This window comes from Carettochelys insculpta, chromosome 14 (genome assembly GCF_033958435.1).
Source record: "Carettochelys insculpta isolate YL-2023 chromosome 14, ASM3395843v1, whole genome shotgun sequence".
Classification (NCBI taxonomy): Eukaryota; Metazoa; Chordata; order Testudines; family Carettochelyidae; genus Carettochelys; species Carettochelys insculpta.
Window position 1 is genome coordinate 33,307,664 of NC_134150.1, and position 26,174 is coordinate 33,333,837.

The following is a 26,174-nucleotide window of genomic DNA, read 5'->3' on the forward strand; positions in this document are numbered from 1 at the left end:
GCTATTTCTCAAGTTATTTTCACAGTGAAGCCAAGTTGCAAACACCCTAAGGAGAAAGCACAAAGAGTATATTGAAACAGGGAAGTGTAGCAGAGGGAGCAGCAAGTCTGCAGGCTACTTTCCAACCACAACCACAGAGCAATGAGACTGCGGATGCTGCAGGCTCTGAAGCAAACCCATTTCACCAATTTGAATGGTCTGACGTAATGACTATCCGTAAAGTAAACCCTATGCATTGCAAACATTGGGTAATTATTTGATGAAGCAGGTGTCTGAGAAAATATAATATAAAAAAACAATCAAGCAATTTAGATCAGAGCCAGGAAGGTGAAATTCACCTCTCTGCAGAAGGCCTTTGTGATGTTTATAGGTCTCACTTAAATCCTTTGAACAAGGGCTTGAGTAGTACGTAAGTGGTGCAGGCCCTCTGCACAGGTTGAATTGCATTCAGAGAGAGAAAATGGAGGGTAGGTGAGAAAAAAGGCCAATGCACATGCTTTATACAAAACAGTTTTAAATTAAGCATTGTTAACAGCAGGTCTTAATAGATGATGCTGCTGACAAAGAAGGAAAAAGGTAAACAAAAAACAACTAAGAGTGAAGGAACCAGTCTAGTAAGAAATCTTTAATTTCTAGTCAGCTTTAAAGAATTTGAGAAGGTTGATTTTTTTTTAACAAACCAGGTCAAGTACATGCCTTCAGATTATAAAAGTACCTGAAATTGCCTAGAATATCAGCATGCATAGTTCATTAGTATTTACATATATTTACATAGGAAAACAGGAGAAAGATCTACAGTTATTTACAGTCTACATAGGAGAAGAGAAAGGCAGCATAATTGTATTTCCTAAAATACAGTAGTTGAATAGTGAGCACATGCATATTAAGATATATTGCATGATAGAACGCAAATGTTTTAAGACATACCTTTTAAACTCTCTATGCTAAAGTGTAGCATAATAAAGGTAATTTTTTTGTTTTGTTTCTATTCTATTTGCATCAAATGCTTTAAAATGTTCACTAACACAGCAGTAGCATTACTTACCCTGGCAATTAAAGCAACAGTACACACAATAATTTCCTACTAACTAGCCACAAGCTGCTGGTGAATGAAATATCTACTGTTTCTCATTATCCATTGACCAATATACAGGGATCTCTCCTTGTAAAGGCAGTGCCTAAGCAATCACCATTAATTAGAGAAGTAATATCAATGAGACTCTACAGTATGTACTAAATGAAATATTAACAAGGCCAGTGTCTTTGAGCCTGAAAGATGCACTAACAGAGCTCATTTTACAGCAGGCTATCTATGAAAATCACACATACATAATATGGGAGTGCTTGGGATATAGCTCTAAACCTCGACATTAGAGGCCCGTTTACTAGATCTGTATTATTGCAAAATACATTCCCTTTATTAGTTTCTGGAAGACAGAGTTAGTAGTTAATTTCTAATCATGATATGTCCCCATCACAACACCCTGTGGGTTTTTTTTCCCAATGCATTTTAGTACCAAGCTGTATGTATGCATATCAACAGACAAAAATTCAGTCCTTAGCTTTATCTAAAAAAAACAACTTGTTGGAGACTTGTCCTGAAAGGTCAGTTACTCAAAAAGCATATTGCTGTTTGGTTTGTTTCTCTCATAGCTAAAATCATATTCAGGCTAAAGTGTTTCTGTTCAAAATAAGAAAGGAAGCCAGTTGTTGGTTTCTTCTGTACTGAGATGACAATCTTTGCAATACTGTGGGAAAAAAACCCTTAGTTCTCACTAATAACAGTATTAAAAAGCTATATAAATATATACAGCACATACAATAATGGAGGTATACATACATTTATATAAAGTGTGTGTGTGTGTGTAAAATTAATGTTAAGTACAGCAAAAACATAAAACAATTCAAGGCAACATAGGTTATTAACAGACAGGTGTCAACAAATTCTTTTTCATTTCCTATTAGCAGTCAGCATTCACAGATCTCTGAGCATCATTGGGCCCAATTCTGAATGTTTTAGTTATAGCAGTGTATCTCATTTTTCTTTAAGGTAGGTTACATGTGTTACTGGTAAGCATTCTTAGCTGTGTGCCAAATATATGTTTGCCCATTAATATCTGGGCCTGCTTTGGTTGGCTGTATATTTCAGTTTGATTTCCAGTATGTTTTTGAGATTGCCTTTTTGACCAATTGAGTTTTGTGTGATGTACTCATTGCTTGGTGTTGTAGCACAGATTACCAACACATTCTACCCTTGCTTGTGATGCCAAGAATGCTGGCTCCTCAGCAATTTGTCTCTCGTGCCAATGCCATTCTTGGGAAACAGAACAAGGGCAGTGTTCCCTGTAAGCAGTACTTGTGCTGCTGCTCAGGAGATAATCAAATGCCGCACAGATGCTTAGCAAATTGCCCGCAGCTAGGTTTTCATTTTTACTGGTGGTGCACATTTGCAAATGTCTCAGTGCACATAGAAACATTTATTGCATACATGAATGGAAAAGACTGGAGGGAATATTGAACAAGAGGTATCATTTTTGGATATAAATGTGTCAAGGTCAACCTAAGCTTGTACCTGCTGCAAAATAGAATAAACCAACCAACGCCAATTTTCCCACAAATCCCAAGAATAGTGAGCCTTATGAAATACTACACTGCTTGTAAGTGCTGTAATAGAGCAGTAACAAGCAGGGAGGAACAAGCATCATGCCCATGGTCATCACTGGGGTGGAATAATGATTTAAAAAATCAGGTTAAAAACCGTGTCTAGTAGTTTGGAAACAAAAATTCAGCAGAGTTGATCACTAGGAAAGGCTGATCCCTGTTACAATGCCAAATCAGCAAGCCCGTACAGTTCTCTGCTGCTGCTGTTTAAATGCTGACTGTGCACTGTCACGTGGGCTCCCTTCCAACAGTAGTTAAAGATCAAGGGAATATTTTCAGAAATGGATCACTCATGATAGTAAGAGATTTAGAAAGAGGACACACTTCATTTTGGGAAATAGGGAACTTGGTATCAGTAGCCCCATATGCAATTGGTCCCTTGTAATATATGCAATAAATGGCAATGGGCCAGTGAACCCATGTAACAGCCTCCTTTGTAGAAACACATGGAAACATGATACATGTTTCTTTTTCTGCCATCTACTTTTGGGATGGTCACCTGTACTTCAGCTGATACATATCTATGAGATGCAGCAAATTTGTATAATGGAGAGAGCATTGCTAAGCTCTGTTTTCCATCTGAGTTGGGCAGAAGACTCATTGGGTTTGAGTGAGATCAGAATAGGGCCCAATGATCTAGGATTGCAGCCTGCTGAAGGGCAGGGTTTCTACAAAAAAAAGAAATGAGTATATGAAAAGACTTCATGATACATGTTTATCAATATTTTGGCAAGCTGGTTCTACAGCTTGTAAGCACTTTAATAATTGTTTATAATATAATACTTTACCCTTCGTGCTTTTCAACCAATGATCTCAAAGCATTTTACAGACACAAATTAATCGTCACAACAGCCCTCTGAGGTGGGTAAGGAATAGTACTCCCTCCCCATTTTATAACTGGGGAAACTGAAGTACACAGAGGTTACGCGAATTGCCCAAGTTCACACAGTATGTCAATGATAAGGTCAGGAATACAGCCTAGATTTTCTGACTGTTGGTCCATTGCTGTATTCTGCTATGGACTGAAGGTGGGTGATCTTTCTTTGACCCAGGCTGTTGGAAGCATGTAGTTTTTAAAACCCATTAATTGACATCATTAATATCATATTGACTGTTGCATAACACGAACACCAAAGTGACATTATTAAAATACATTTATTGCAATGGAAACATTTTTTTGCAAAGTTAAAAACCAAAATGTAGTTTAAATATAACTGAAGATACTGAATACTATTGAAATAATCACTTGGTCTTAATGGCTCAGCAGTAGAAAACAAATCCTCTTTTGTGAACTTCTGCAGATTTCCTGCTCAGGGAAATAAATTATCTGCTATAATATATGTAAAGTGTGCAAAGATCTTAGCAACTGTGGATAAAGTTACTGCTTGAAACCAACTAGGAAATACTTTGCAAGTACAGAAACTTTTCTAATTTTGAGTCTTTGTTGTACAATATTGTTGAGAATTAATTGAAAAGGAAAAATTTAGAGTAAATAGGCATATCTTACAGATTTTATTTTATATATTGTATTATCTGTTAAGAGACTACACTGGTTAATATGAAGTTTTTCTCAGGGAAGATATTGCAGCAATTTCTCTGATTCTGATGTGGTTTAATAAGACCTTTGAAAATGTTGTAATTAGAGAGACAGTTCAGGTCATGTTTTCTTGCTAGCTGTTGGGTACAGGTAGCACCTGGAGTGATGTGATTCTGATTTGTCAGTCAATACGGGCACTTCACACGTGGTTTTTTTTTTTGCGTATAGATATGGTTTCAGTTTACACATTTAACCAGTTGAATAAAGGCAAATCTCTATTTCATGTTTCCCAGAACCCAGGAGTCCTATTTTCTTAGTTTACGTTAATACACATATTCTGAGTGCTAGTTACAGGCCAACTATGTCATTTTAGTGGGGTTATGAGTAAGAGTACTGTAGCCAGAGGTGAGCTGTTCTTATATAATGTCATGTATCAGCTTTAAAAAATGTATAATTAATCTTGTCAACTACAGGCTGAACCTCTCTAATTTGGAACTCTCTCATCCAGCAACAGCTGTAATCTGGCATAATTTTAGTTAGCTGGATGACTGCTTGTTATGGGTGGGGCCAAGTTTCCTATGGTCCCATAAAGTTTGTTTACAGCCACCATTCTTAGCGCTCAGTGGCTGGGGCTACATTGACCTGTTCTCCAGGTAGGCTGATGCTAAGGAGCAGTCTTACAATTGCAAACAGCTGCTCATTAGCATAATCCAGCAGCTAATTAGCATAGCCATGTGACATTTCTGTTCTGGCAGAGGATGCTGCTGGCAGTAAACAGGCTGTGTAGACCTGCCTCGGACAGCTAAAAGACCCTCTGTCACCAGCTCCTTATGCCTGAATCTCACATGGCTATGCTAATTTGGTGTGAGATTATGCTAATGAGCAGCCATTTGCAATTGCGGGACTGCTCATTTGTATCAAGCTGCTGGGAGAACAGGTCAGTGTAGCCCCAGCCACTGTTCTGCGCTGTTATTTAGCTGTAATTTACCCCCTAAATTTCTTCTAAGAACTCAATAAGCAGTGGAAGTGTTGGTAATGCTGCAAGGCAATATTGGCCTCACATGGTCTGGCAAATTTTCTCGTTTGGCACCAGTCAGCTCCCGAGGGTGCCAGACTAGAGAGATTCAACCTGCAGCAAGGAATCCTTAGCAGTTCTCAGTTACAACACATAGCAAATAAGTTCTGATGATGAGTTCCCTCATTTCCCACTGGCTTCCAGAGCATCTGATGCCCATCAGAAACTCTTAAGATTGGCCTCTAAAAGTGCTTCAGGACACTGGGAAATCCTGAAGACGAAATGAATTGCTGATGAGGAGGAAGTGATGTACAATTGTTATTGTTTATTGGGATGACTGTAGCTGTGTCCTTTGGTTGTTTTAGGTTATGCTCACACAGATTTGTGAGTCATATGAAATAAATATCAGTTTATAATTACTATTTTAAATGTTAATATGTGTAACTAGACAAGGCAATGGGTGTAATATTGAGAGGAGTGTGAACTAAAATACAAGTTCTGGTCACTCATCACTTTGGGGTTGCTAGAAATTGAAACCTAAATTCACATTTTGTGGTTTGAGCCCAATTTTATTATAGAACAGAAACCAAAGCCTGTTCTTTGAAGTTACCATCTCAGACATTACCCCTCCCAAACCTCTCTGCAGGATGCTTTTGTACAGGTAGGCAGCCTGGGTTGGCATGTGCATTTCCAGAAGTACATCATGTAGCTGGATCTAGTTTGCCTGTGCATAACTAGTGTTGTAAAAATACAGTGATTGGCCATATTCTCCGCTACTGATTTAGCCCTGCATGGCTCTGTGCATATAAAACTGTAACAGCAGTTGTTGAGTCTGCTTCAGAAAATGCGAAGTGGATCATTTCCAACTCGGATTTGTACAGCAGACCTCTCCTATGGAATCAATTTACCTCACACAGAAGTACTAACAGATAAACTACAAAACATTGTGTTTCCAACATCTACTGAAGTGGCTTTAAACCTTACTGTAAGAATATTATTCAGAGGCAGGGAAAGGGCATGAAGAGTGCCATTTATTTCATAATGAAGAATATGTGCTTATTACCTCATTTCCCCACTGTTGTATAATAAATTATTCCAGTCTAGGTGGCATGTTCTCAATGCAGCTGTATTAATCTGCTGGGGTTTTTTTTGCATTTGGAAAGTGTTTGCTTTGCCTAATAGACCTGAGATGAATAACAAGGGAAGCATGAATAGTTTTAAGGAAGCACTTGCCTTTTCATTTTACCAGAGCTGCTTGCTTTGAATTTGGATCATGTCACAAATATGTATCTCTCTTACAATTTTGGATTCACATATTTCCAGTGACCATTTTTCAAAATGCACTTAAGTCTATTTGCATACAAGTCCTTACTCTTAACGGACCATACAAGCCTTTTTCAAATACATTGATTTCATCTCACCTACTTTGCAATGTTCAGTGTTACTGGTATGCCATTAATACTGTTCAGAATGGTGTCTATTCATTTGCTGTTGATGAATATACAGGTGCATTATGGCTTTTGTTTCTTTTATTTATATGCTTCATTTCTAAACCTACTTAAGAACAGGACTCTAATTTTAGAAAATAAGCATGCACTCGAAAATATAACCATCTGAAAACTTATTACCTGTATACTATATTTTCATACCAGGAACATAAAGAGTACGTTAGAACAGTAATGGGTACATCACATATATTAATGAGGTTTTTACCACATACTGTATTTCAAGAACTCCTTTTTATTTTATCATTAAGATGCTCAATGTTCATTTGTATTCAGTGCCATCAGCTACAAATTGATAGCAAGCAGTTATCAAATAAATGCCTATGAACTGGTAGCTACTTAAAATTTTTATCCCAACAAAGGATTTTGGAAGGATGGATAATTTTAGATCTTTGAGGCTCAAGTATAAACAAACAGAAACTGCTTTATAAATCCCACCCTGCTATAGTTTAAGATTGTACTGCAAATCTGACAAATGATTTGTGAAAGGGAATGATGAACCCTTATTACCAAGACACTCTTTAACTTAAGCCAAAACAAGATTCCTGGGTAATTTTATATACACTATAAAGATTGATGTCATGGGACCAGCCTGGCAGCTTTCAAATGTTTGACTGGATCGGAAATGGCATTCAGGCATGATTAAAGATTCAGCTGGGCTTCTCAGAAATTCTTTATCCTGTGTATTCATCATTCTAACTTACTGCCTTTGTTACAGGCTAAAGATGGTCGACCCTGCCCCCACCCCCAGCTTTGGTGATTAGCACCACATACAACTGACAGTCTTCTGATTTAAAAAAAAAATTGCTCAGAGCATGTATCATTGATTATAAGTTTTCTTTGTAACTCACAATCAGTCATGGCTGTTTGTGACAACTGGCAAGCTTATTGTTTGAGACTTTTTTAATGGAGTTGTTAACATTAATTCTTTTCTATGGTACTTTAATCTGTTTCAAATTAAGTACTGACATTGCACAAACTGCGTTGGCATTGAGAGTCATTCAACGGTGATTAAAGTGCTCTTTCTATCAGTTTAAGAATGTTTCATCTTGTATCAGCAGTACGGAATTGTTTACTAATTAGATTCCCTGACATCCTGTTCTATCTTATGCTGATGATATGTGAACCGGAAAGCAGATGAGCAAAAAATTAAAACTTGTTATTTCACTGTCATAATGGCTTACCATGGAAAGGTGTCACTTATATTATTGTGTTGATGAAGGATAAACAATGTTTGGTGAGGAAAAAGTGGCCTCCCACTTCATTTAAATAGGTGGGGATGTGTTGGCATTTGAGAGCTCTGCATTATAAACCCTTCCGAAAGCACTTTAAGTTCCAGCAGGATTTTAAGGGATATTTTCTCTTCTCAAGGCCTTCTTGCCCAGTAGGGCACGTGGGTCTAGTGTCCTGAGGATAAGACAAAGAGCCAGGAACCCATTAGTTCAGATCTCGTTTTTTTTTTTTTACATTGAATCCTTCACAAATGTGAAGAATGTGCTCTTGTATAGATGCAAGACCTGGCGTACTAAAAAGTCATCAAATCACAAGCTACAGCCATTCCTAAATGGATGCTTGAGGTACACCCTTCACAGCAAAACACAAGAGTTGGTCACAAATGAGGAGCTTTGGAACAGAGCAGGACAAGAACCACATGATATTCAAATCAAGAGACAAAAGTGGCGATGGCTAGGCCACACTCTCAGAAAACCACCATCCTGCATAGTCCATCAATCTCTCAAAAGGAACCTGCAAGAAAGCACAAAAGAGGAGGACCTCAGACACCATGGGGAAGATCTACTGAGACTGAAGGACAACAACTGGGGTGCTCTTGGAGTCAGCTAGCAGTTTTGTCCTAAGACACAGTGAAGTGGCATAGGCTAATAAATGTCCTGTGCTCCACCTGCAGTACAAGGGTTTAAGTCAAGTCCTTCTGTAGCTTTGTTTAGGGCCTGTGTGCTCATGTCAACCCTGCAATTAAACACCTATGGCTGGCTGATGTTAGTAGACTTGGGCTCAGGCTATGGGGCTGTTTAATTGTGGAATAGCAAGTTGTGCTTCTGCCTTCCCTTAGTCCCACATACCAAGATCCAGCCTGAGCCCAAACATCTGCACGATCATAAACATTGCTGTCACTGAAGCCAGCTGACGTGAGCCAGCCATGGGTATCTAACTGCAATGTGGTTTTGGTGTTTGCTCACCTGTTATTGTAATCTGGACAGTAATACTGATGTGGCTGTAGGGCTGTTCTGAGCTTTAATTACTTAGTGTTAGTGTGTAGCTTTGAAGATGTCAATGTTAAGTCCTGCATTATTAGCTTCAACCACCACATTCTTTTTTTGTGTGGGGTAAATGTGATTTTACTTCTCTTCTTATGTATTTTTAAAAAAAAAAAAAAGTACCGTGCTCTTGACAATAAAGCTGCTGTGCTTGTTTCTCCAGGATAGCCCGTATAATAAGCACATTTTTACTCATAGGTGAAGTAGCACTTGACCCACAAGCAAATGGCATATTGTTCACAGTGAGAAGTGTTGGAAGCTTTAAATGGTAAAATATTTCAGTGTTCTAGCCATACATTTTTCATCTTCCCTTTATATAAAGGTGCCAGCTCAACAGCGCTCATTTTATATTCATTTGGAATTTTGCTTTTGTCAGGTTTACAGAATCAGACCCAAATTGCTATCTACCAGCTACATTATGGGCTATTGACAAAGACTTTGTGAAAACGTGAGTTTGGTTTGTTAGAAGTTAAAACAAACTAAAGTAATCCTCCATTTAATGTATGATCTCATGTCTGGCTGAATCTGAGCTAGCTAGAAAGCAATTTTTAGCCAATAGTATAGCAATTAGTCTTTGGCATTTGATCACTTACATTTTATTTTACTCTTAAGAAAAATTTCTACGGGATTGAATGCAAAAATGATAACTTTTTGTGGGTGCTTTGACCCACTTTATGCAATTGGATAGAATGATCATATCTAGATTGTGCAATTCTACAGAGAGTCTATAAATCTCTATTCAATTGCATCAAATTACTTGTAATTTCTACAGAACTATATTACATTGCTATAGGTGTTGTTGCTTTTAGATTCTATCTTACACATTTAGAAGGCCATTTTTTCCTCAAATAAAAGCATTTGAATACATACCAATATAACTTGAAAAGGCTCTTTTGGTCCAAAAATAACAGTCTTATTTTTGCCTCATTGTACCGGCTAACATTGGTGTTTTCCCAACAGACCATTTCTAAATCATCATTGTCAGCTTATTCACATCTTGAGAGAAGAATATGGACGCTAAAAACAATTTAATATGTCTTTTTTTGCCATGCGACACAATCTGAGAGGAATGGAGAAACCCAACTTGAGGAGAATTCAACCCCCTTAGACTTAAACCTGCCACTGAAAGATGAGAGAACTGAATAATGTGGTTTGGTTGCCACCCCACCACTGGCTGATCTGATAGCAGCATTGTAAGATGCCACAGTTATTAAACATTGGAGCAAGAAAAAAAAATCTGGAGGAGAATAGAGTGAAGCCCATTCTTGTCCTTTGTTGAATCTCACCGCAGTAATATCTGCTTTCTTCTTAGTTACTTTTTCTATCATACTTGGTAGCTTGTCTATTCTGATTCTTAATTAGTTACCACATAAATGACTACGATGTATATAAACAATCACAAGATCCTAGATAAACTGCATTGGTTTTAAACCAGAGCTGTGTACATGCAGTGTTTCCTTATGAGCTCCAGCCTATTATTATTAATTATAGCTGGCAAAGCAAAGTGGTTTCTTGCCCTCTTTACAGCTTTTTCTGACAGAGCTTTGCCAATCCTGGTGATGTGATATCCCACCCCATGCACTCACCAAAAAGTTATGGCCTCACCTGTTAATTCCTCATCTTTCCATTAGAAAAATTCAACGTGATCAATTTTCCTCATTGGAGTTCAGATTTTTGGATAAGTTAAAAAAAAGCTTCCTTCACAACCGCAATCTCTCGATTGTATTTTTTAGTGATTTATAAGATGCTAGAAATACGTCTTAGAGGACGGCAATACCACTGGAAAGCACTGAATCTCTGCAAATTAAGAACAACACTCTGTGTGCAGTAGGTAAACATTCTCACACAACAGTGGTGACAGCTGCCACAGTAAAATTGTTGACCAAAGATATAGGGACAGTTTGGGCACAGATCCCATTAGCACTTTACATGATAGGGCGTAATTGGAATGTCTGGGTTAATACTGTACAGGAGATTTTAAAGATATAAAATATGTCAGTCTTCACTGCTTATCAAAACTAGGCGGTGGTAGATATTAAGTAGTTTGATAAGGAGGATTTTTTTTTTTGTTCCAAAGCAAAATGAGAGAGATTTTACATGTCATGGATTGTTGCTCTTAAAGCCTTCTGTTTGCTGCATATACGTCCATAAACTCCAGCGAGTGTCTCACTGCAATGGAAAATTTTATCTAAGCTAAGAGGGAATAGCATTTGGACACCTGTATTTTGAGTTACTGTAAGAGGTGCAAAAAAGACATAAGGACACCAAGGTATACTGAAAGTGGGTTCCAGCGAGTAATGTAGTATTTTTGACACTGCCATCCACTATCCATAACACTGTCCTGCTGAGCGTGACCTGTCAGCTGCAATGCTTTTTACTGGTATTTTAATAAGCTATGTGGCTTTATAGAACCACAGTCAACATTAGAATTATAATATGTCTCTCTCTATATTTTTAAATTCTAGCAACAAGGAGCTGCCACAACTGTCTACTGTGCCACTGCTCCAGAGCTGGAGGGCCTGGGAGGAATGTACTTTAACAACTGCTGCCGCTGTTTGCCATCACAAGAGGCCCAGAACGAAGTGACGGCTGCAGCCTTGTGGGAGCTGAGCAAGAGACTGATCCAAGAACGGATTGGCAGGCTGTCCAAATAACAGGGAGCCTCCTGTAAGGATCAAAACACACAGACTATGAGCACACTAGAAAACTGCCAACTCTGGAGCCTTTCCAATCTTATCATCTAGAGGGTTTCCACAGACCTCAGATACAGATTAACTCGTGTTAAATGAAATGATAGCAGTCATAACACAGTGAAAAATGTTAAGTACTAATGGGAAGTGGGGAATACTGTGGGTTAAAGGGACAATATTGCTTTCCGGGATTTAGTTAGTCTTGCTTCTCTTTCTTTTGGCCTGTTCAACGTGTAATTCAAGGAGGCATCTTTTGAGTTATTTTAGAAGAGCAATGCAGAATATACTTTTGATGCTTTGATTAATGGCTACATGGATAAGCCCCAAAATAACCTAGGGCTTCCTCTATATCTTGGTAATTATGTGCTATTAGGCGTTATGCACTGCTCAGGAGATGATAGCTGCATTTATTCTTTTCCCTACTAATTTTTATTGCGCATGACAAAGACTGAAACAATAATAATAATAAAAAAGAGAAAGCTTCCTTGCCCTTGGCTGCAAATATAACCGCTATAGCTAGAAAAAGAAGGTGCAAGAAGACATTTGAACAGAAACAGTTGTCAGATTTACTCCATTGCTAAAGATGCAGATTTTTCCTTAAAAGATTATAATAAAAGGTATGTTGCAAACCGTTCCCTAAATATTGTTGCTTCAGGAAAAGATGATGTTGTCGCCTTAAGAACACACAGGGTGTAATTAGGGGTTAAAAGCTGTTCCTTCCATTTCTTGGTTCACAGTTTTAAGGAGTTTGTTTTGTTTTCCTTGAAGGTTCACAGTTTCTCAGTTCACCTGATACTGCATCCTGTTCACAATTTCATTTTTGCTTTCAATTTAAATTTAGTAAAAGAACATGCTTGAATATTGTCACCTGTAAAGAAAAAATTTGTCTTGTTTCTGCAAATGTTTTAGTTCCACTTTTTTAGAAAAGAAAATTTGAGGAAAAATAAAGAGCTTCTTGTCGATGTCATGAAAACGCTTTTTTTTCTTGTTTCTTTTGGAGTTCATTTTTTTGTTTTTGTGCTTTGTAGCTGTCTTCATGCCAAAAAGTTGTCATAAGCCATCAGCATTCCAGCATCATTTCCCTATAAACAAAACAGAAATAGAGATTGTAAATGTAACCTTATTTCACTCCTTTATTATTTATGGTTTATTGATAATTATTCCGTCATCTATGATTTTCTTCCTCTAGGTTCATGAAGTCATTTAAGACCTGATTAGTTGGTGGATGAGTGTTAAAATGTAACAACACATGGGCTGCTAATAAATAGCCCAAGTATCCTCCATCATAATAAATGCCTATAATAATAACAATAATACACTTTTGGGTGCTTTTATTTTCAGCTTCTGTGTAATGCAGTGCAGAAGATGTAAGAATAAAACACTGCACTGCTGTGCAATGGTTACAGAGAGCAATAGAAGTCCTGCTTTTTTTGTGCTTACATAGAGGTGCTCGTTACACTCCCAAAGAACAAGCTGAACATCAGCTGTAGCTATAGGGAGCCAATGAGGAGAGTATTACCCTGGGCCACCTCCACCAACCCTGTCTGGGCAAATCAGATGATACATAGTGTCAAAACAAAAAAACAGTCAAGTAGCACTTTAAAGACTAACAAAATAATTGATTAGGTGATGAGCTTTGGTGGGGCAGACCCACTTCTTCAGACCATAGCCATGCCATACCAGAACAGACTCTATATTAAAATATTAAATATCTAAATACTGAGTCTGTTCTGGTCTGGCTATGCTTTGAAGAAGTGGGTCTGCCCCACAAAAGCTCACCTAATAAATTATTTTGTTAGTCTTTAAAGTGCTAGCTTTTTTGTTTTGATATTATATAGCCTAGCATGGCTTTCTCTCTGTTACTATTCTTCGCCCTTTTTTTTCCAGTAATATTTTGCCCAGCTCCGGTTCCTCTCCAGATTAGTTCCCTAGCCCCTATATCATTGCTCAGATAGGTCCCACAAGAACTGACAATGCTCCTGCCTGCCAGTTGGCTGTTTCTATGTCATTACCTTTCCCAAAGGGGACATGCAGAGTATAGGAACTCCACACTGTGAGCACACAATATTTATAAACCCCGAATCATCCACAAAGTACATGAAAGCAACTTTAAGTAAATAATTCTACCGCTGCTCCAGAACCCAGTTGCGGATGTCAGTCCTCGTAGAGGTGACTGTATAGTTGATGTTTCTAGGGCAAGTCATTTTGGAGTTATGTGAGACAGAAAAAAACATAAGGAAAATAGTCTAGATGTGAGAGCACCTCATGTTTTTATGTTTTGTATTTGCCAACTGGCTTGCCCAGTTTGCACACCGCCCCCCCCCCCCCCATATAAATTAAACCCGACCTTAAATCATGTCTGAACATTTTCAGGGTGCTAGGTTTAATCTTCTTAGCCTCCTAGGGTTGGAACTGGAATTTGGGGGAGGGTCAAACCCATGGTTAAAATGGATGGCTACTTATCAGCAGGAGAGGAACGCATGTAGCTTACACCATGTACTGTCCAACCGATTGTGCTGGCTTGCCAATTCCTGGCAAAAAAAAAGGGAGCACGCCCACAGAGCTGAGCCAACAGAGAAACAGTATGTCACAGGATGACATTGTTGAGATAAATTATGACAAATAATTAAACCTTACTGAGTGCACCAATATGTGTCCTAAGGGCCTTGGGCCTTATACTCCCACTTAGGCAGCCATTAATAACTAATAATGCACACCTTGTCATTTTTCTCTGCTGAAATATGGTATGCTTTTATGAGAAGTTGGTACTCAGGAAGATTGCTTTCCTTCAAGGGCTAGCTGTTTTACTTCTCTGTAGTGGCCCATGTTGAGTGGGAAAAGCCTTTTTTTAATTTCACAGATGGTGATATCTTTCATCACTATGAAGGCACTGCCATGCATTTATGCTGCCACAGGTTCACGGCTGACACCTCTGCTGATACCTGGTTAACAAATGCTCAGTGACACCAATATGGTTCTGTAGCCAGAATTTGGAGAGCACCATTCCGGCCCTGCCCCCCCCCCCCCAGTCAAATATTGTGTGTCCTCTAAGTAAAGCAATCCTGCAGGAAAAGCCATTTTGTTTTTGTTTCACCCACGCGAGGCATTCTGTTGGCACCAAACTGCAGGGGGTAGTGGGCTTGACGCCCCGACATCATTCCTTGCAGACCTATACACACTCCACAGACAGCTAGCAGCAGCTATAGCAAGGGGGATGGAAAAGCAACGAACATTTTTAAATGATCACCCTAGTGACCAATGAGTCATGGCCTAGATCAGCGGTTTTTCAATCCGTGGCGCAATTAGCACACAGCTGTGGCCCAGCTCAGCTGTGTGCTAAGGGCCATGGCACCTGGGCAGGCTGCCTGCTGTGAGGTGGGTTCCGGGCTGCCCCGTCACACAGCTGGCTGCCTCATGGTCCCACACAGTGGGCTCATGGCTAGGGATTCCAGGTCCCACATGGGTGGGCTTAGAGTCCAGGGCTGCAGCTGCTGCATGACAACTGGGACCGGACCCCCGTCCCCGTCCCCCCCCCCGTCCCCAGCAACGCCATGGCACTGTCCCAGCCCCACACAGTAAGGTTCAGAATTGTGGAAGGGCCAGAGCTGTGGGGGGGGGGGGGGCGGTCCTGGCTTCTCCCAACAGCCCTGCATAGCAGGGGCCAGGGGAATCAGGGCTTGCTGGGCAGTGTGGTTGGGTCCCTGCTGCACCTATAAAGAAAACACATTTAAAGACTGTTTCTGAAGTATACTGCTAAACACTTACTGTGCTTTTGCTGATGTAGGGGCAACCAAAAAGCCTAAAGGCCACAACACTTTCTAGCTGCATGCTGAAGGACAGTTCACATACGGTTCATGTTTCATTCTGAGGTGATTTCCCTTTTTGAGACTATGGGGAACAGCCAATACCATGTCTGTAAAGGGCAAGCAGAGCCCCTGGTCCATCCCACATCTTTTCCGGCCCCGCCTCTGTGGCAGGGATGCTGGGCATGCGGGTGGGGGCAGGGGTGGGGTGGCTCATAACCTGCAGCCCAGGTAACACATACTGTCCACAAAGCTTAGTCGGTTAAGAACCACTGAAATAGATGGGTCTAAGCCACTGGGTTGGAAACTACACTGTATTCTGGTATAAATGTTGGTATAGGTGCAGATTTTTTTTTTTTGGACCAGGGTATATTTTTTGCCAGATGATTTACTTAAATTGATGTATACTTAACTAATTAGTGAACTTTGGCATCAGGCTGTTAGGGCATAATATTTGCGGAGCAGTGTTCTGAGGGCTAATATAAAACAAGCACTATAACTTTTGTTTTGCCAGCAAACAAAAAAAAAGAGGACGGATTAAAGGAGAATATATGGTGCCACTTAAATGTTTGAAAAGCAGCCAGCATGCGTTCCCCAAACACCTGATACGGTGACTGGGCACTTTCCATTTACAGTCCTAAAAACACATGTAAAGTGCTTCTGTGTTGTACAGCTAAACACATACCAATTTAGTTGCTGTGATTTTTCTAATGTAGAGGCGACCAAGATGCTAAAGGCTGAAACACTTTCTATCGCCATGGTGAAGGACAGTTCACATGAGGTTCATTTTTTGATTCTGAGGTCAACATTTCCCTTTTCAATCATATGTTATGGGAGGGAAGCGCCAATACTGTGTCTGCAAGGGGAAAGCAGGCCTCATCACTCCGTTCAGAGGTCAAAAGGGTGAGTCAGTGAATATACTGTGGTTGGCTTTTCAGAAAGCTCTGCCATGGTCCCACACCAAAATCTCTTCAGGCAGCTAAGCAACTGATCAAAAAACAGGAAGCAAAGGGTAGCAGTAAATGACTGGGTTTCACATTGGATAGAAGGAAATAGCAGGGCTACCCCGTAGTCTGTGTGGGGACCACTCTTAATCAGCATGTTCATAAATGCGCTGGAAAAGGTGGTTATCAAAGTTGTGGCAAAAAGTCTGCAGAAAATTACTCAAGATAGTTAAATCCAGAACTGACTGTGACGAGTTACAAAGGGCTTTAAAAATGGAGTGACCGTGTAACATAACTGCAGAAACAACAAGCAGTCCTGTGGTACTGCAGAGTAATTCAAGGCAGGTAAGTTGAAAGTAGTGCTGACTGGAAAACATAATCCAAACTATTCAAAGAAAAAGATAGGGATTAAAGTTGCTGGTACCAAGCAAGAAACAGAGCTTGATGTCTTTATGGATAGTCCTCTGAAAACATCTGAACAGTGTGCAGCAACAGGCAATAAAAACTAAGGGACTTGGTGGAACCATTAGGTACATGATGGATAATAAGACACCAAGCATCAAAATGCCCCTATAGTAAACCCATGATCTTGAATACTGTCTAGGGCTGGTAACTCCATCTAAAAAGATATATTAGAATTGGAAACAGTTCTAGAGAAGGGCAACAAAAATGATTAAGGGGTATGAGACAATTTCCATATGAGGAGAAAGTGAAAAGATTCGTCTTGGAAATGGTGATATGACCGAGGTCTATACAATCATGAGATGTGAATAAGAAAATGCTCTTTAGCCCTTAATATAACACAAAAACTAAAGAGGTCACCCAATGAAATTAATAGCCATCCAATTTAAAACAAAAAAGGCGGAGTGGGGGGGCAGAGGGAAAGGAAGGGGGAAGTACTTCACACAATGCACAATCACGTGGTAGAACTGACTCTCAGGGCATGTCAGAAATCCAGGACTATAATGGGATTAAGAAAAGAATTAGCTAAAACATGGATGACGTGTCCATGTATGATGGTCAAGGGTGCAGCTCCATGCTCTTGGTGTCCTAACCCTCTGAATGGCTATGTCTACACTAGCCCCAAACTTCGAAATGGCCATGCAAATGGACATTTTGAAGTTCACTAATGAAGCGCTGAAATACATATTCAGCACCTCATTAGCATGCGGGTGGCCACGGCACTTCGAAATTGACGTGACTCGTCCCGATGGGTCTCCTTTTCGAAAGGGCCCTGCCTACTTCGAAGTCCCTTTATTCCTGTGAGCAGATGGGAATAAGGGGACTTTGAAGTAGGCGGGGTCCTTTCGAAAAGGAGCCCCCATCGGGATGAGCCGCATCAATTTCGAAGTGCCGTGGCCACCCGCATGCTAATGAGGTGCTGAATATGTATTTCAGCGCTTCATTAGTAAACTTCAAAATGGCCATTTGCATGGCCATTTCGAAGTTTGGGGCTAGTGTAGACATGGCCAATGACAGCTATCTCATTTGAGGATTGCCCTATTCTGTTTATTCCCTGTGAAAAACTTGGCACCAACCACTGATAGCCGCAGGCTACTGAGCTAGATGGACTATCAGTCTGACTCAATCAGGCAGGTCTTAGGTGCTTACTCATCCCTGATCAATGTAATTGGTAAACTAGCTAAGCATGTTATTGCATGGACAGAATTCCCTCTCTGAAAGATGAGTGTGGGTTGTGGGTGCTCATTTTCAGGCAGGTGGGTACGCAACTTCCTCTCACAGGGCATTGTGGTGGGAGACAAGGTGAAACACCTGGCCACATTTAAGTTAATCACTCCACTCACTGACATCAGTGGATACAGGGTTTCTTCCATGGTCTTCACTGTCCTGTCCATTCAAAAAAATTCCTCCTGTAGTATACCTAAAACTTACTTGCAACTCAAAAGCTGTGGCCACTCTTGCATTCCTCTTTTCAAAGAGGCTTGCAAATGAAGGAAATTGAACATGCAAATGAGGCACCGATTAACATAGCTGGTGTCTCATTTGTATATTCGCCTCTCGAAAGCAGGAGAGCCGGGGCTCTTTCAAAAAGAAACCCCATCTTCGAAAGAACCCTTCTTCCTGAGACAAAAGAGGAAGAAGGGTTCTTTCAAAGGTGTGGTTTACTTTCAAAAGAGCCCCATCTACACTTTTATTTTCTTTTGAAAGAAGCCCTTTTGAAAGGAGAATATGCAAATGAGGTGCCCAATATGTAAATTGGTGCCTCATTTGCATTTTTATTTCCTTCATTTGAATGCCTTTTTCAAAAGAGGAATGCAAGTGAAGACACAGCTAAAGAGTGTAAGTACCAGGACATAAGAACTAATACATAAAGTATTTCTCAATGTTAACAATATCTTGATTTGCTTAGCTGCTTTTTTTTCCCCCTCCGGGACACGAGACAACTTTCATCTATCCTGAGACCAGGTAAGATATTGTATTAGAGAAAGTCCTTCCAGCAACATTGCAATAATTTGACTTATGGCAATGAGGTTGAATAACTCTTTGTCATGGGGTTAAGCTCATGACCTTTCAGGCCAGACACACTTACACTAACCAGTGTACCATCAGAATGATCAATATTTTGTAAGTGAAAAAGTCTAGACAGATCTTTGTCCTTTGGTATCACTTGTGGCTCTAGCAGTGATAATTATATCTGGCTGGGAAATATTTGCCATATTTCATGCTCTGTATTTGTCTTGACAACATTCTATAGGATTACGTTTTCATCATTTCAATGGCAGCCTGCCAACAATTCACAGTATGAATCCTCCACACTATCCTGAATTTACACTATAAACCTGAAGTTTTCTCCAGATGTATGTTTTTTAAACAAAAAAAATATGAACCATAAATAATAATCTTTGCTAAGATTCATAGCACAAATCTCTGCAGTCTCAAATACTGTTAAAAAAAACCTTTGACACTTTTCATGTTCGGTCTGTTGTCTGATTTAAGTATGTATTTTACTTCAGTTTAAGTTGTAATGTTTCTGGACTGGTATGTATGTTTGTTTTCAGTCAGGGGTTCCCAAAGTTCAATGAAAACTGAGGCTATGTTGCCTTAGTGGTAGCACATCTTTTGGAGTCAAGGAGTAATGAGATTGTAAAACATATTAGGAATGCTATAGTAGCACTAGATAATAAATAATATAGTAGCTGCAGCTTTGCAGTGGTTTCCATTCCGAAGTGTTTTGCAAATGCGATTGACGTACCTGCTTTGGAAGTTCAGCCGCCTCTGGGCTGGGATGTGGCAGCTGTTTGAAAGCACTACACAACAGGTTTGGAGGAGAAATGAAAGCAGTTATCTTTAGATCTATGCCAGATACACATTTAAATGGACCTCATGCTGCACATAGCTAACCAGTGTTATAAGCAGAACATCATCCCTATACTTAGCCACCCTACAGTCTTGTCTAAGTCCAGACCCAGCCTGCGGCAGAATTAAATTCTCTAATTGGTTCTGGTGTCGCTAGGTGTGGCCCATTTGATATTGTTTTGCGGCTCTACCTCTTCACATGCTTGGGCCACCTCAATAGCCTTTGCATAGTTTGTGGGTCTACTGGCCTGAGTACAGTGCCAGATCAAGCATACAAATGCCATGGTACCAAATGTTAGCATGTTAACTGGTGAAAATGGAGAGAGATGAAGAAATGTGCAGCATACTGTGGAGCTGAATTCCACTGGCAAAGGGTCTTCCATGACTTGTTATTGGTTGGTGAGTTTCTCATCTAGACTAGGGTCCCATTGCTCCATCGTCACACTACTTGCCTTTCACACTGGCCATTTTTTGTGGTGAGAATCTGGAGATGTACTTTTTGACTTCTCAAATATTTTTCTTGCAGTGTCCCAGCCTCACTGCCAAATAACTGTGCAAACAGTTGCCTTAACTGTGGACTTTAAACCACATCCTGTTCCCATCCACTCTGTGTGCACACATACACACACATCAACTCAGGACCTCTCTGCAGAATTTATCAGCAAAGACAAATTGTCTCCATCCTTTTTCCTTCTGGACTCCAGATCTCTGCTAACCAACCAGAGAAGGGAAAAGTCATAAGGGAAATGGATGTCCAGTATGAACAATCAGCATGACCAAAGCCCCCAGAATGTATTGCTGTGCATAAGACTGACCCATTAACCCTGTAGAGAAAGGAATACCATGGCCAACTGCACAAAGCATGAATGGAAGTGCTAAGAGTAGTAGAACATTCTGAGTCACAGCTGGGAAGCATGTGCATTACCAAAGGTAGCCTCTGACAGGTCAGTATTTAAGGCAGGGACTTTGGATCTCTGGATTATATGATGATGGGTATATTCAGAATATGACAGACAGATGCATAGACATCCACTGAAATCCTCCACTACAGTTTGTTGCACTAACAGGAAAATATGTAAGTATCTTTGGAAGACGGTGTGGATTTCCAGGTACAGTACCTCCCTGTTTTTAATGATAACCACAGGATTCATTATGTGACTTTTCCCGGGTTACTCTTTTTTTCAGGACATACCATCAAAAATAAGATTTGCTGCTTTTACAGAGTGGTTCCCAACTGCTGTCTCATGAACTCTCCCTATGTTTCAAAAAGAGGAGCTTGCTCTGGCAGAGAGAGCCAAGTAGTTGTAAAAGTGTCAAGGTGTTATGTATGTCCTGATGACAGAGCCCAGTTGTTATCTGCTGGGTAGTGAGGGAGGGTAGCTAATGATGTGCAGCATGTAAGCTGTTTGTTGCTTTAATCCATCTGTGTGGAGGGGAGGAATAAAAGAGGGGAGAAATCCTGGGAAAATTACTTGGGCAGCTGGAGATGGAGTGAGACATCCAGAGGCAGCTGTCAATATGAACCGTGTTTGCATATACTACAAGGTGTTGTGTTTTTTTTTTATTCCTGTTCCGAGCAAAGAACTTGATTAAAACATAGTATCCTTTCACCAAATGGTCTCCATTTTTAAGTGAGGAATGTGATTTTAGTCAATGCATGGCTGCGCTGTGCTGGGTGTACCAGAGATCAGGCAAATTTTCAAGCTGAAGCAAAATGTACAGATCCCTTTGGAGAATCTGAGTAAAATTATTAATTCTGCTGTGCTTTATAGAACTTTTATATGGACCACTGCCCATGCAACTTCGCTATCTAATTAAAGAGGGTTCATCAATTTGCTGGACAATTGCTTATTCCAATAATAATTTTAAAAATCCCTGAAAATCAGCCACTTGAAAGGAGTATACATAACAGTTTACCAAAGGCCTGACAATATTAATTGGTAATCTAGTAAAAGAGCTGTACAGCTGCACTTGCCTTACTGATAAAGTTAGCACTTTTTGACTGCTTTTGTGCAGTATGCATTAGGTTTGTAAGTCAAATGCATCTTATAAGCAGTTACCCTGGGCTTAAAAGGCTGTGAACATGGCCTGAATTTGCTGCTTTGTTCTGTGCACATACAATACATCCAATTCTCACTCCCAGCCCTTATCCTCAGCCCTCCGCACTATCCTTATACCCTTCTCTAGTTTTCCCCCTTTACAGAATCTGCTTTGCATAGGCCAGCTGTATACTCATCTCAGTACAAGAGGATGGACTAGGTGACCTCTTGAATCCCTTCCAAGAGAGACAAAATGTGGTAGTTAAGAATTATTATCACCCCTATTTTATCTAGGTGGCACAGACACTGAGGCCGCATCTACACTAGCCCCCTCCTTTCAAGGCATGGTACTGAGGGATTTTGGCACATGCTAATGAGGCGCTGCCATGAATACGCAGTGCCTCATCAGCATAAGGGTAGCTGTGCACGTTTTGAAAGTGCTGCTTTCGAAACACACGCTGCCTGTGTAGACTGGGCCTTTTGAAAGGACCCCCTGGACTTCAAAAGCCCCCTCTTCCCAAAACCAAATGGGAAGAAGGGGCTTTTGAAATCAGGGGGTCCTTTCGAAAGACGCCCATCTACATGTGTTTTGAAACGTGCATGGCTGCCATGATGCTAATGAGGAACTGCATATTCATGGCAGCACCTCATTAGCACCTACTGAAATCCCTCATTACCTGCCCCTTCTGAAAGGTGGGGGCTAGTGTAGATGGGCCTAAGTAATTTGCACAAGGTCACATCAGAAGGCAGTGGCAGAGGCATGAATTTAGCTCATGTGAGCCACTCAGTTGCATACTGCCCTCCATATTGCAGTCGATAGGGTGTACAAAGACATTACATTGCTGTCACATGGGCTACTGGTTTGGGTCATTGGTTGTGAACGTAAGAATGGCCACACTAGGTCCTACCAAAGGCCCATTTTGCCCAGTATCCTGTCTTTTGATAGTGGCCAGTGCTTGGTGCCCCAGAGGGAATGAACAGAACAGGTAACTGTCAAGTGATCCATTCTCTGTGGTTCAGTCCCAGGTACTGACAAACAGAGGTTAGAAACACTGTCCCTGCCCATCCTGCCTAATGGTGGACCTATCCAGGAACTTATCTAGTTCTTTTCTGAACCCTATTATGGTCTTGGCCTTCACAACATCCTCTGGCAAGGAGTTTCATGGTTTGACTGCATGTTTTGTGAAGAAATACTTCCTCTTATTTGTTTTAAAGATGCTGTCTATTAATTTCAAGACCCCCCGATTCTTGTGTTATGAGAAGGAATAAATAGCACTTCCTTATGTATTTTCTCTACATAAGAACGACCATACTGGGTCAGACCAAAGGTCCACCCAGCCCAGTATCCTGTCTGCAGACAGTGACCAATGCCAGGTGCCCCAGAGGGGGTAAGAATCTCTCTTCTGCCATCCATCTCCAGCTGCTGACAAACAGAGGCTGGAGACACCATTCCTTTCCCATCCTGGCTAATAGCCATTAATGGACATAACCTCCATGAGTTCATCTAGCTCTTTTTAAAACCCTTTTATAGTCCTAGACTTCACAGCCTCCTCTGGCAAGGAGTTTCCACAGATTGACTGTGCACTGTGTGAACTTCCTTTTACTTGTTTTAAACCTGCTGCCAATTAATTTCATTTGGTGTCCCCTAGTTCTTAAATTATGGGAACAAGTAAACTTTTCCTTGCTCACTTTCTCCACACCACTCATGAATTTATATACCGACATCATATGCTCTCTTTGTCCCCTTTTCTAAGATGAAAAGTCCTAATCTCTCTAATCTCTCTTCATATGGGACCTGTTCCAAACCCCTAATCATGTTAGCTGCCCTATTCTGACCTTTTCAAATGCCAATATATCTTGTTTCGAGATGAGGTAACCATGTCTTCTTCTCTATCCTTTTTTGAATGATTTCTAACATACCGTTTGCTTTTTGACTGCCACTGCCCACTGTCCACCCTGGTCATGATTTTTATAGGCATGATTTTGTGGAAAAACCTGTTTGTTTTTTCCGTGAATGGGGTTGGTTGGGTGTAAGAGCAGCAACTTTCCTTAAAGAACTGAAGAGAAACAGCCATCTAGGCGGTGTTCATAATTGAGGCCATGACGGACTCTGACTTGTATGTCTTATTGACTGGTTTTACTCAGCTCAGAAGTAAGAAGTATCACCTGCTTAGAACGTATCACAGGTTCTCAGAGCCAGGACAGTATCTTTATAGACAAGGGTAGAATAATAGCATATTAGAACCGGAAAGGACTTTGACAGGCTTTCAGTCCCATCCCATGTCCTTGTAGCAGAATCGAGCACCATCTAGATCATCCCCAACAGATGCCTATCCCACCTGCTTTTAAATATCTTCTACAAACTCCCTAAGCAATTAATTCCAGTGTTTAACCACCCAGACAGGAAGTTTTTCCTAATGCTCAACCTAAGCCTCCCATGCTGCAGTTCAAGCCCATTGCTTCTTGTCCTATACTGAGAGGTTAAGGAGAACAATTTTTCTCCTTTTCTCCTTCTTTCTTGTAACATCCTTTTAGGTACGTGAAAGCAGCTACTAAGTCTTCTCTTCTCCTTCTCTGCATGACTGTTCCATTTTTATCTCTGGAAAGCTGAGGTCTAAATGGCTTCCATCCCGTATACCACTGAACACAGCTGAAAGACTCAAAAAGATGCACCATGCTCAATCAACTAGGGGAGCGTGTGTGTTTGGGTGAGTGAGGGGGGCAAGGAATGGCTTCCTGCAGCCCTTTGTACATCCTGTCACCCGAATAAAAGTGCCACATCTCACAGAATGTTAGATTTTACAGGTGCAGACTCTGCCAGAAATTGTGGGCAGAACACAGAGTTAGCAGTGATTTAACACCAGGCATTCTAGCACTTTGACTTAAATCCAGGATAAACTTCTCAGTGACCTGCCTGAGCTCAGTCTCTCGTGGACAACGATCAGAAATTTATCACAAAGCTGCTTAGCCTACAGCACAATCTGGAACAGAACGGTAGGTGACCGCTCAAAAGAAGCCTGAAATTTACCCTCATTGGATCTGCCATTACGTCTCATCCTGGAGATGACTTTCTCTATTGCTCCCTCCCAGGACTGATGCCAGCTTGGAGGGAGCAGAGAGGAGAAAATAAAATTATACTATGACCCCCTCGTGTACCTCGACTGCAGACAAACAGATGCAAAGCTGCTCCTTTAAGCTTTATGAGCAGTGGAAATGCATGCATTACAGAAGCACAAAACTGAAAAGGACGTGTGTGTGTGTGTGTGTGTGTGTGTGTGTGTGTGTGTGTGTGTTTAGGAATAGTTACATTAGAATTAAGTACTGCTTTTAATATGACACCTGTCAGACTTATTGTTAAAAGTATGGAAAAAAGGTTCCTTTCAGGAATAATAACATTGCAGCAAGGTTAGTTATAACACAGTGAGGCCTGTCAACTCTTGCAATTAGAAGTTGTTTACTATCTAGCAAAATAGCTCTGCAGTGTCAATGCTATATGGACATCATGTGTTGTTTCAGTCTTCACTGAAGGCTCAGCGATAACCCTCTGTTCTAATATAGCTAGCTGCCAACCTTGGAGATTCGCACCACAATCACATTACTCTCCTAATCACACTCTCACCCAACCATGCATTAAGTGCTGCTTTACAGTCAATGAATGGTGTCACCATGTTTAGGTTGCTAAACAATTAAAGGGTCAATTTACAATGCTTTAGTTGGGAGAAGGCATGACAAGCAATGATAGGGTGTGATAAACAAGACCTGCCACAGAACCCTATATTCAGGGGGCATCTTTTTTATTTACAGCCAAATGAATTTGTTAAGAGACCAATCCCTCGTCTCAAGATATGTTTGCTCTATTACCAGCGCAGAATGGGCTGACCTGGTTCACGCTGATCTAGTGTCACATCTCCCCTGTGGGTGAAGCGATTTTCGCACTCAGGCCACCCAGCCAAATTTCATCCCACAAGAGCTGCCAAACAGGGCACATGATTTGTGAGTCACCAAACACTAGCAGTTAAGCGCAGACCACAGAATTAATTTCAGTTATGCCTTCAGCCAGATTTCAAACAAAGACTCTGGAGACATAAAGGGAAATTAATTTATTAAAAAGCAATAGCTAGATAATGCACTTGATGATAGAATAAATGAATATGTTCAATATCTTATAAAACAGTTGGCAATCACATAATAGCATTCACTGTCAATTTAGTAGCTTGTCTCATTATACTCAGCAAATAGAAGTAAAATGGTATATTATTCATGAAGCAACATGCTTTAATTACTTTTAGTTCACATTTATTTTTTTTTCAAACGTAACATGAGTAAGATTCATCTATAACTGTACTCTAGCTTATGTATCTTGAAGCAGTAAAACAAACTGCAAGA

At 40.5% G+C, this 26,174-nt stretch overlaps 2 protein-coding genes across 3 annotated transcripts in view; one reads left to right on the forward strand and one right to left on the reverse strand.

Moving 5' to 3' along the window:
- WWOX (WW domain containing oxidoreductase) overlaps nt 1–11,648 on the forward strand; it is a 768,476-nt gene extending 756,828 nt beyond the window's left edge. Inside the window, exon 9 of one of the 2 annotated variants that reach the window (XM_075009261.1) lies at nt 11,460–11,648. In XM_075009261.1, the coding sequence (XP_074865362.1) occupies nt 11,460–11,648 (189 nt within the window). The remainder of the gene's footprint in view (nt 1–11,459) is intronic. The other variant, XM_075009262.1, reaches the window with a different exon arrangement.
- Nucleotides 11,649–12,634: 986 nt separating this feature from the next.
- MAF (MAF bZIP transcription factor) overlaps nt 12,635–26,174 on the reverse strand; it is a 266,231-nt gene continuing 252,691 nt past the window's right edge. Inside the window, exon 3 of the mRNA XM_075009267.1 lies at nt 12,635–12,766. The gene's annotated coding sequence lies outside the window, so the exon portion shown is untranslated. The remainder of the gene's footprint in view (nt 12,767–26,174) is intronic.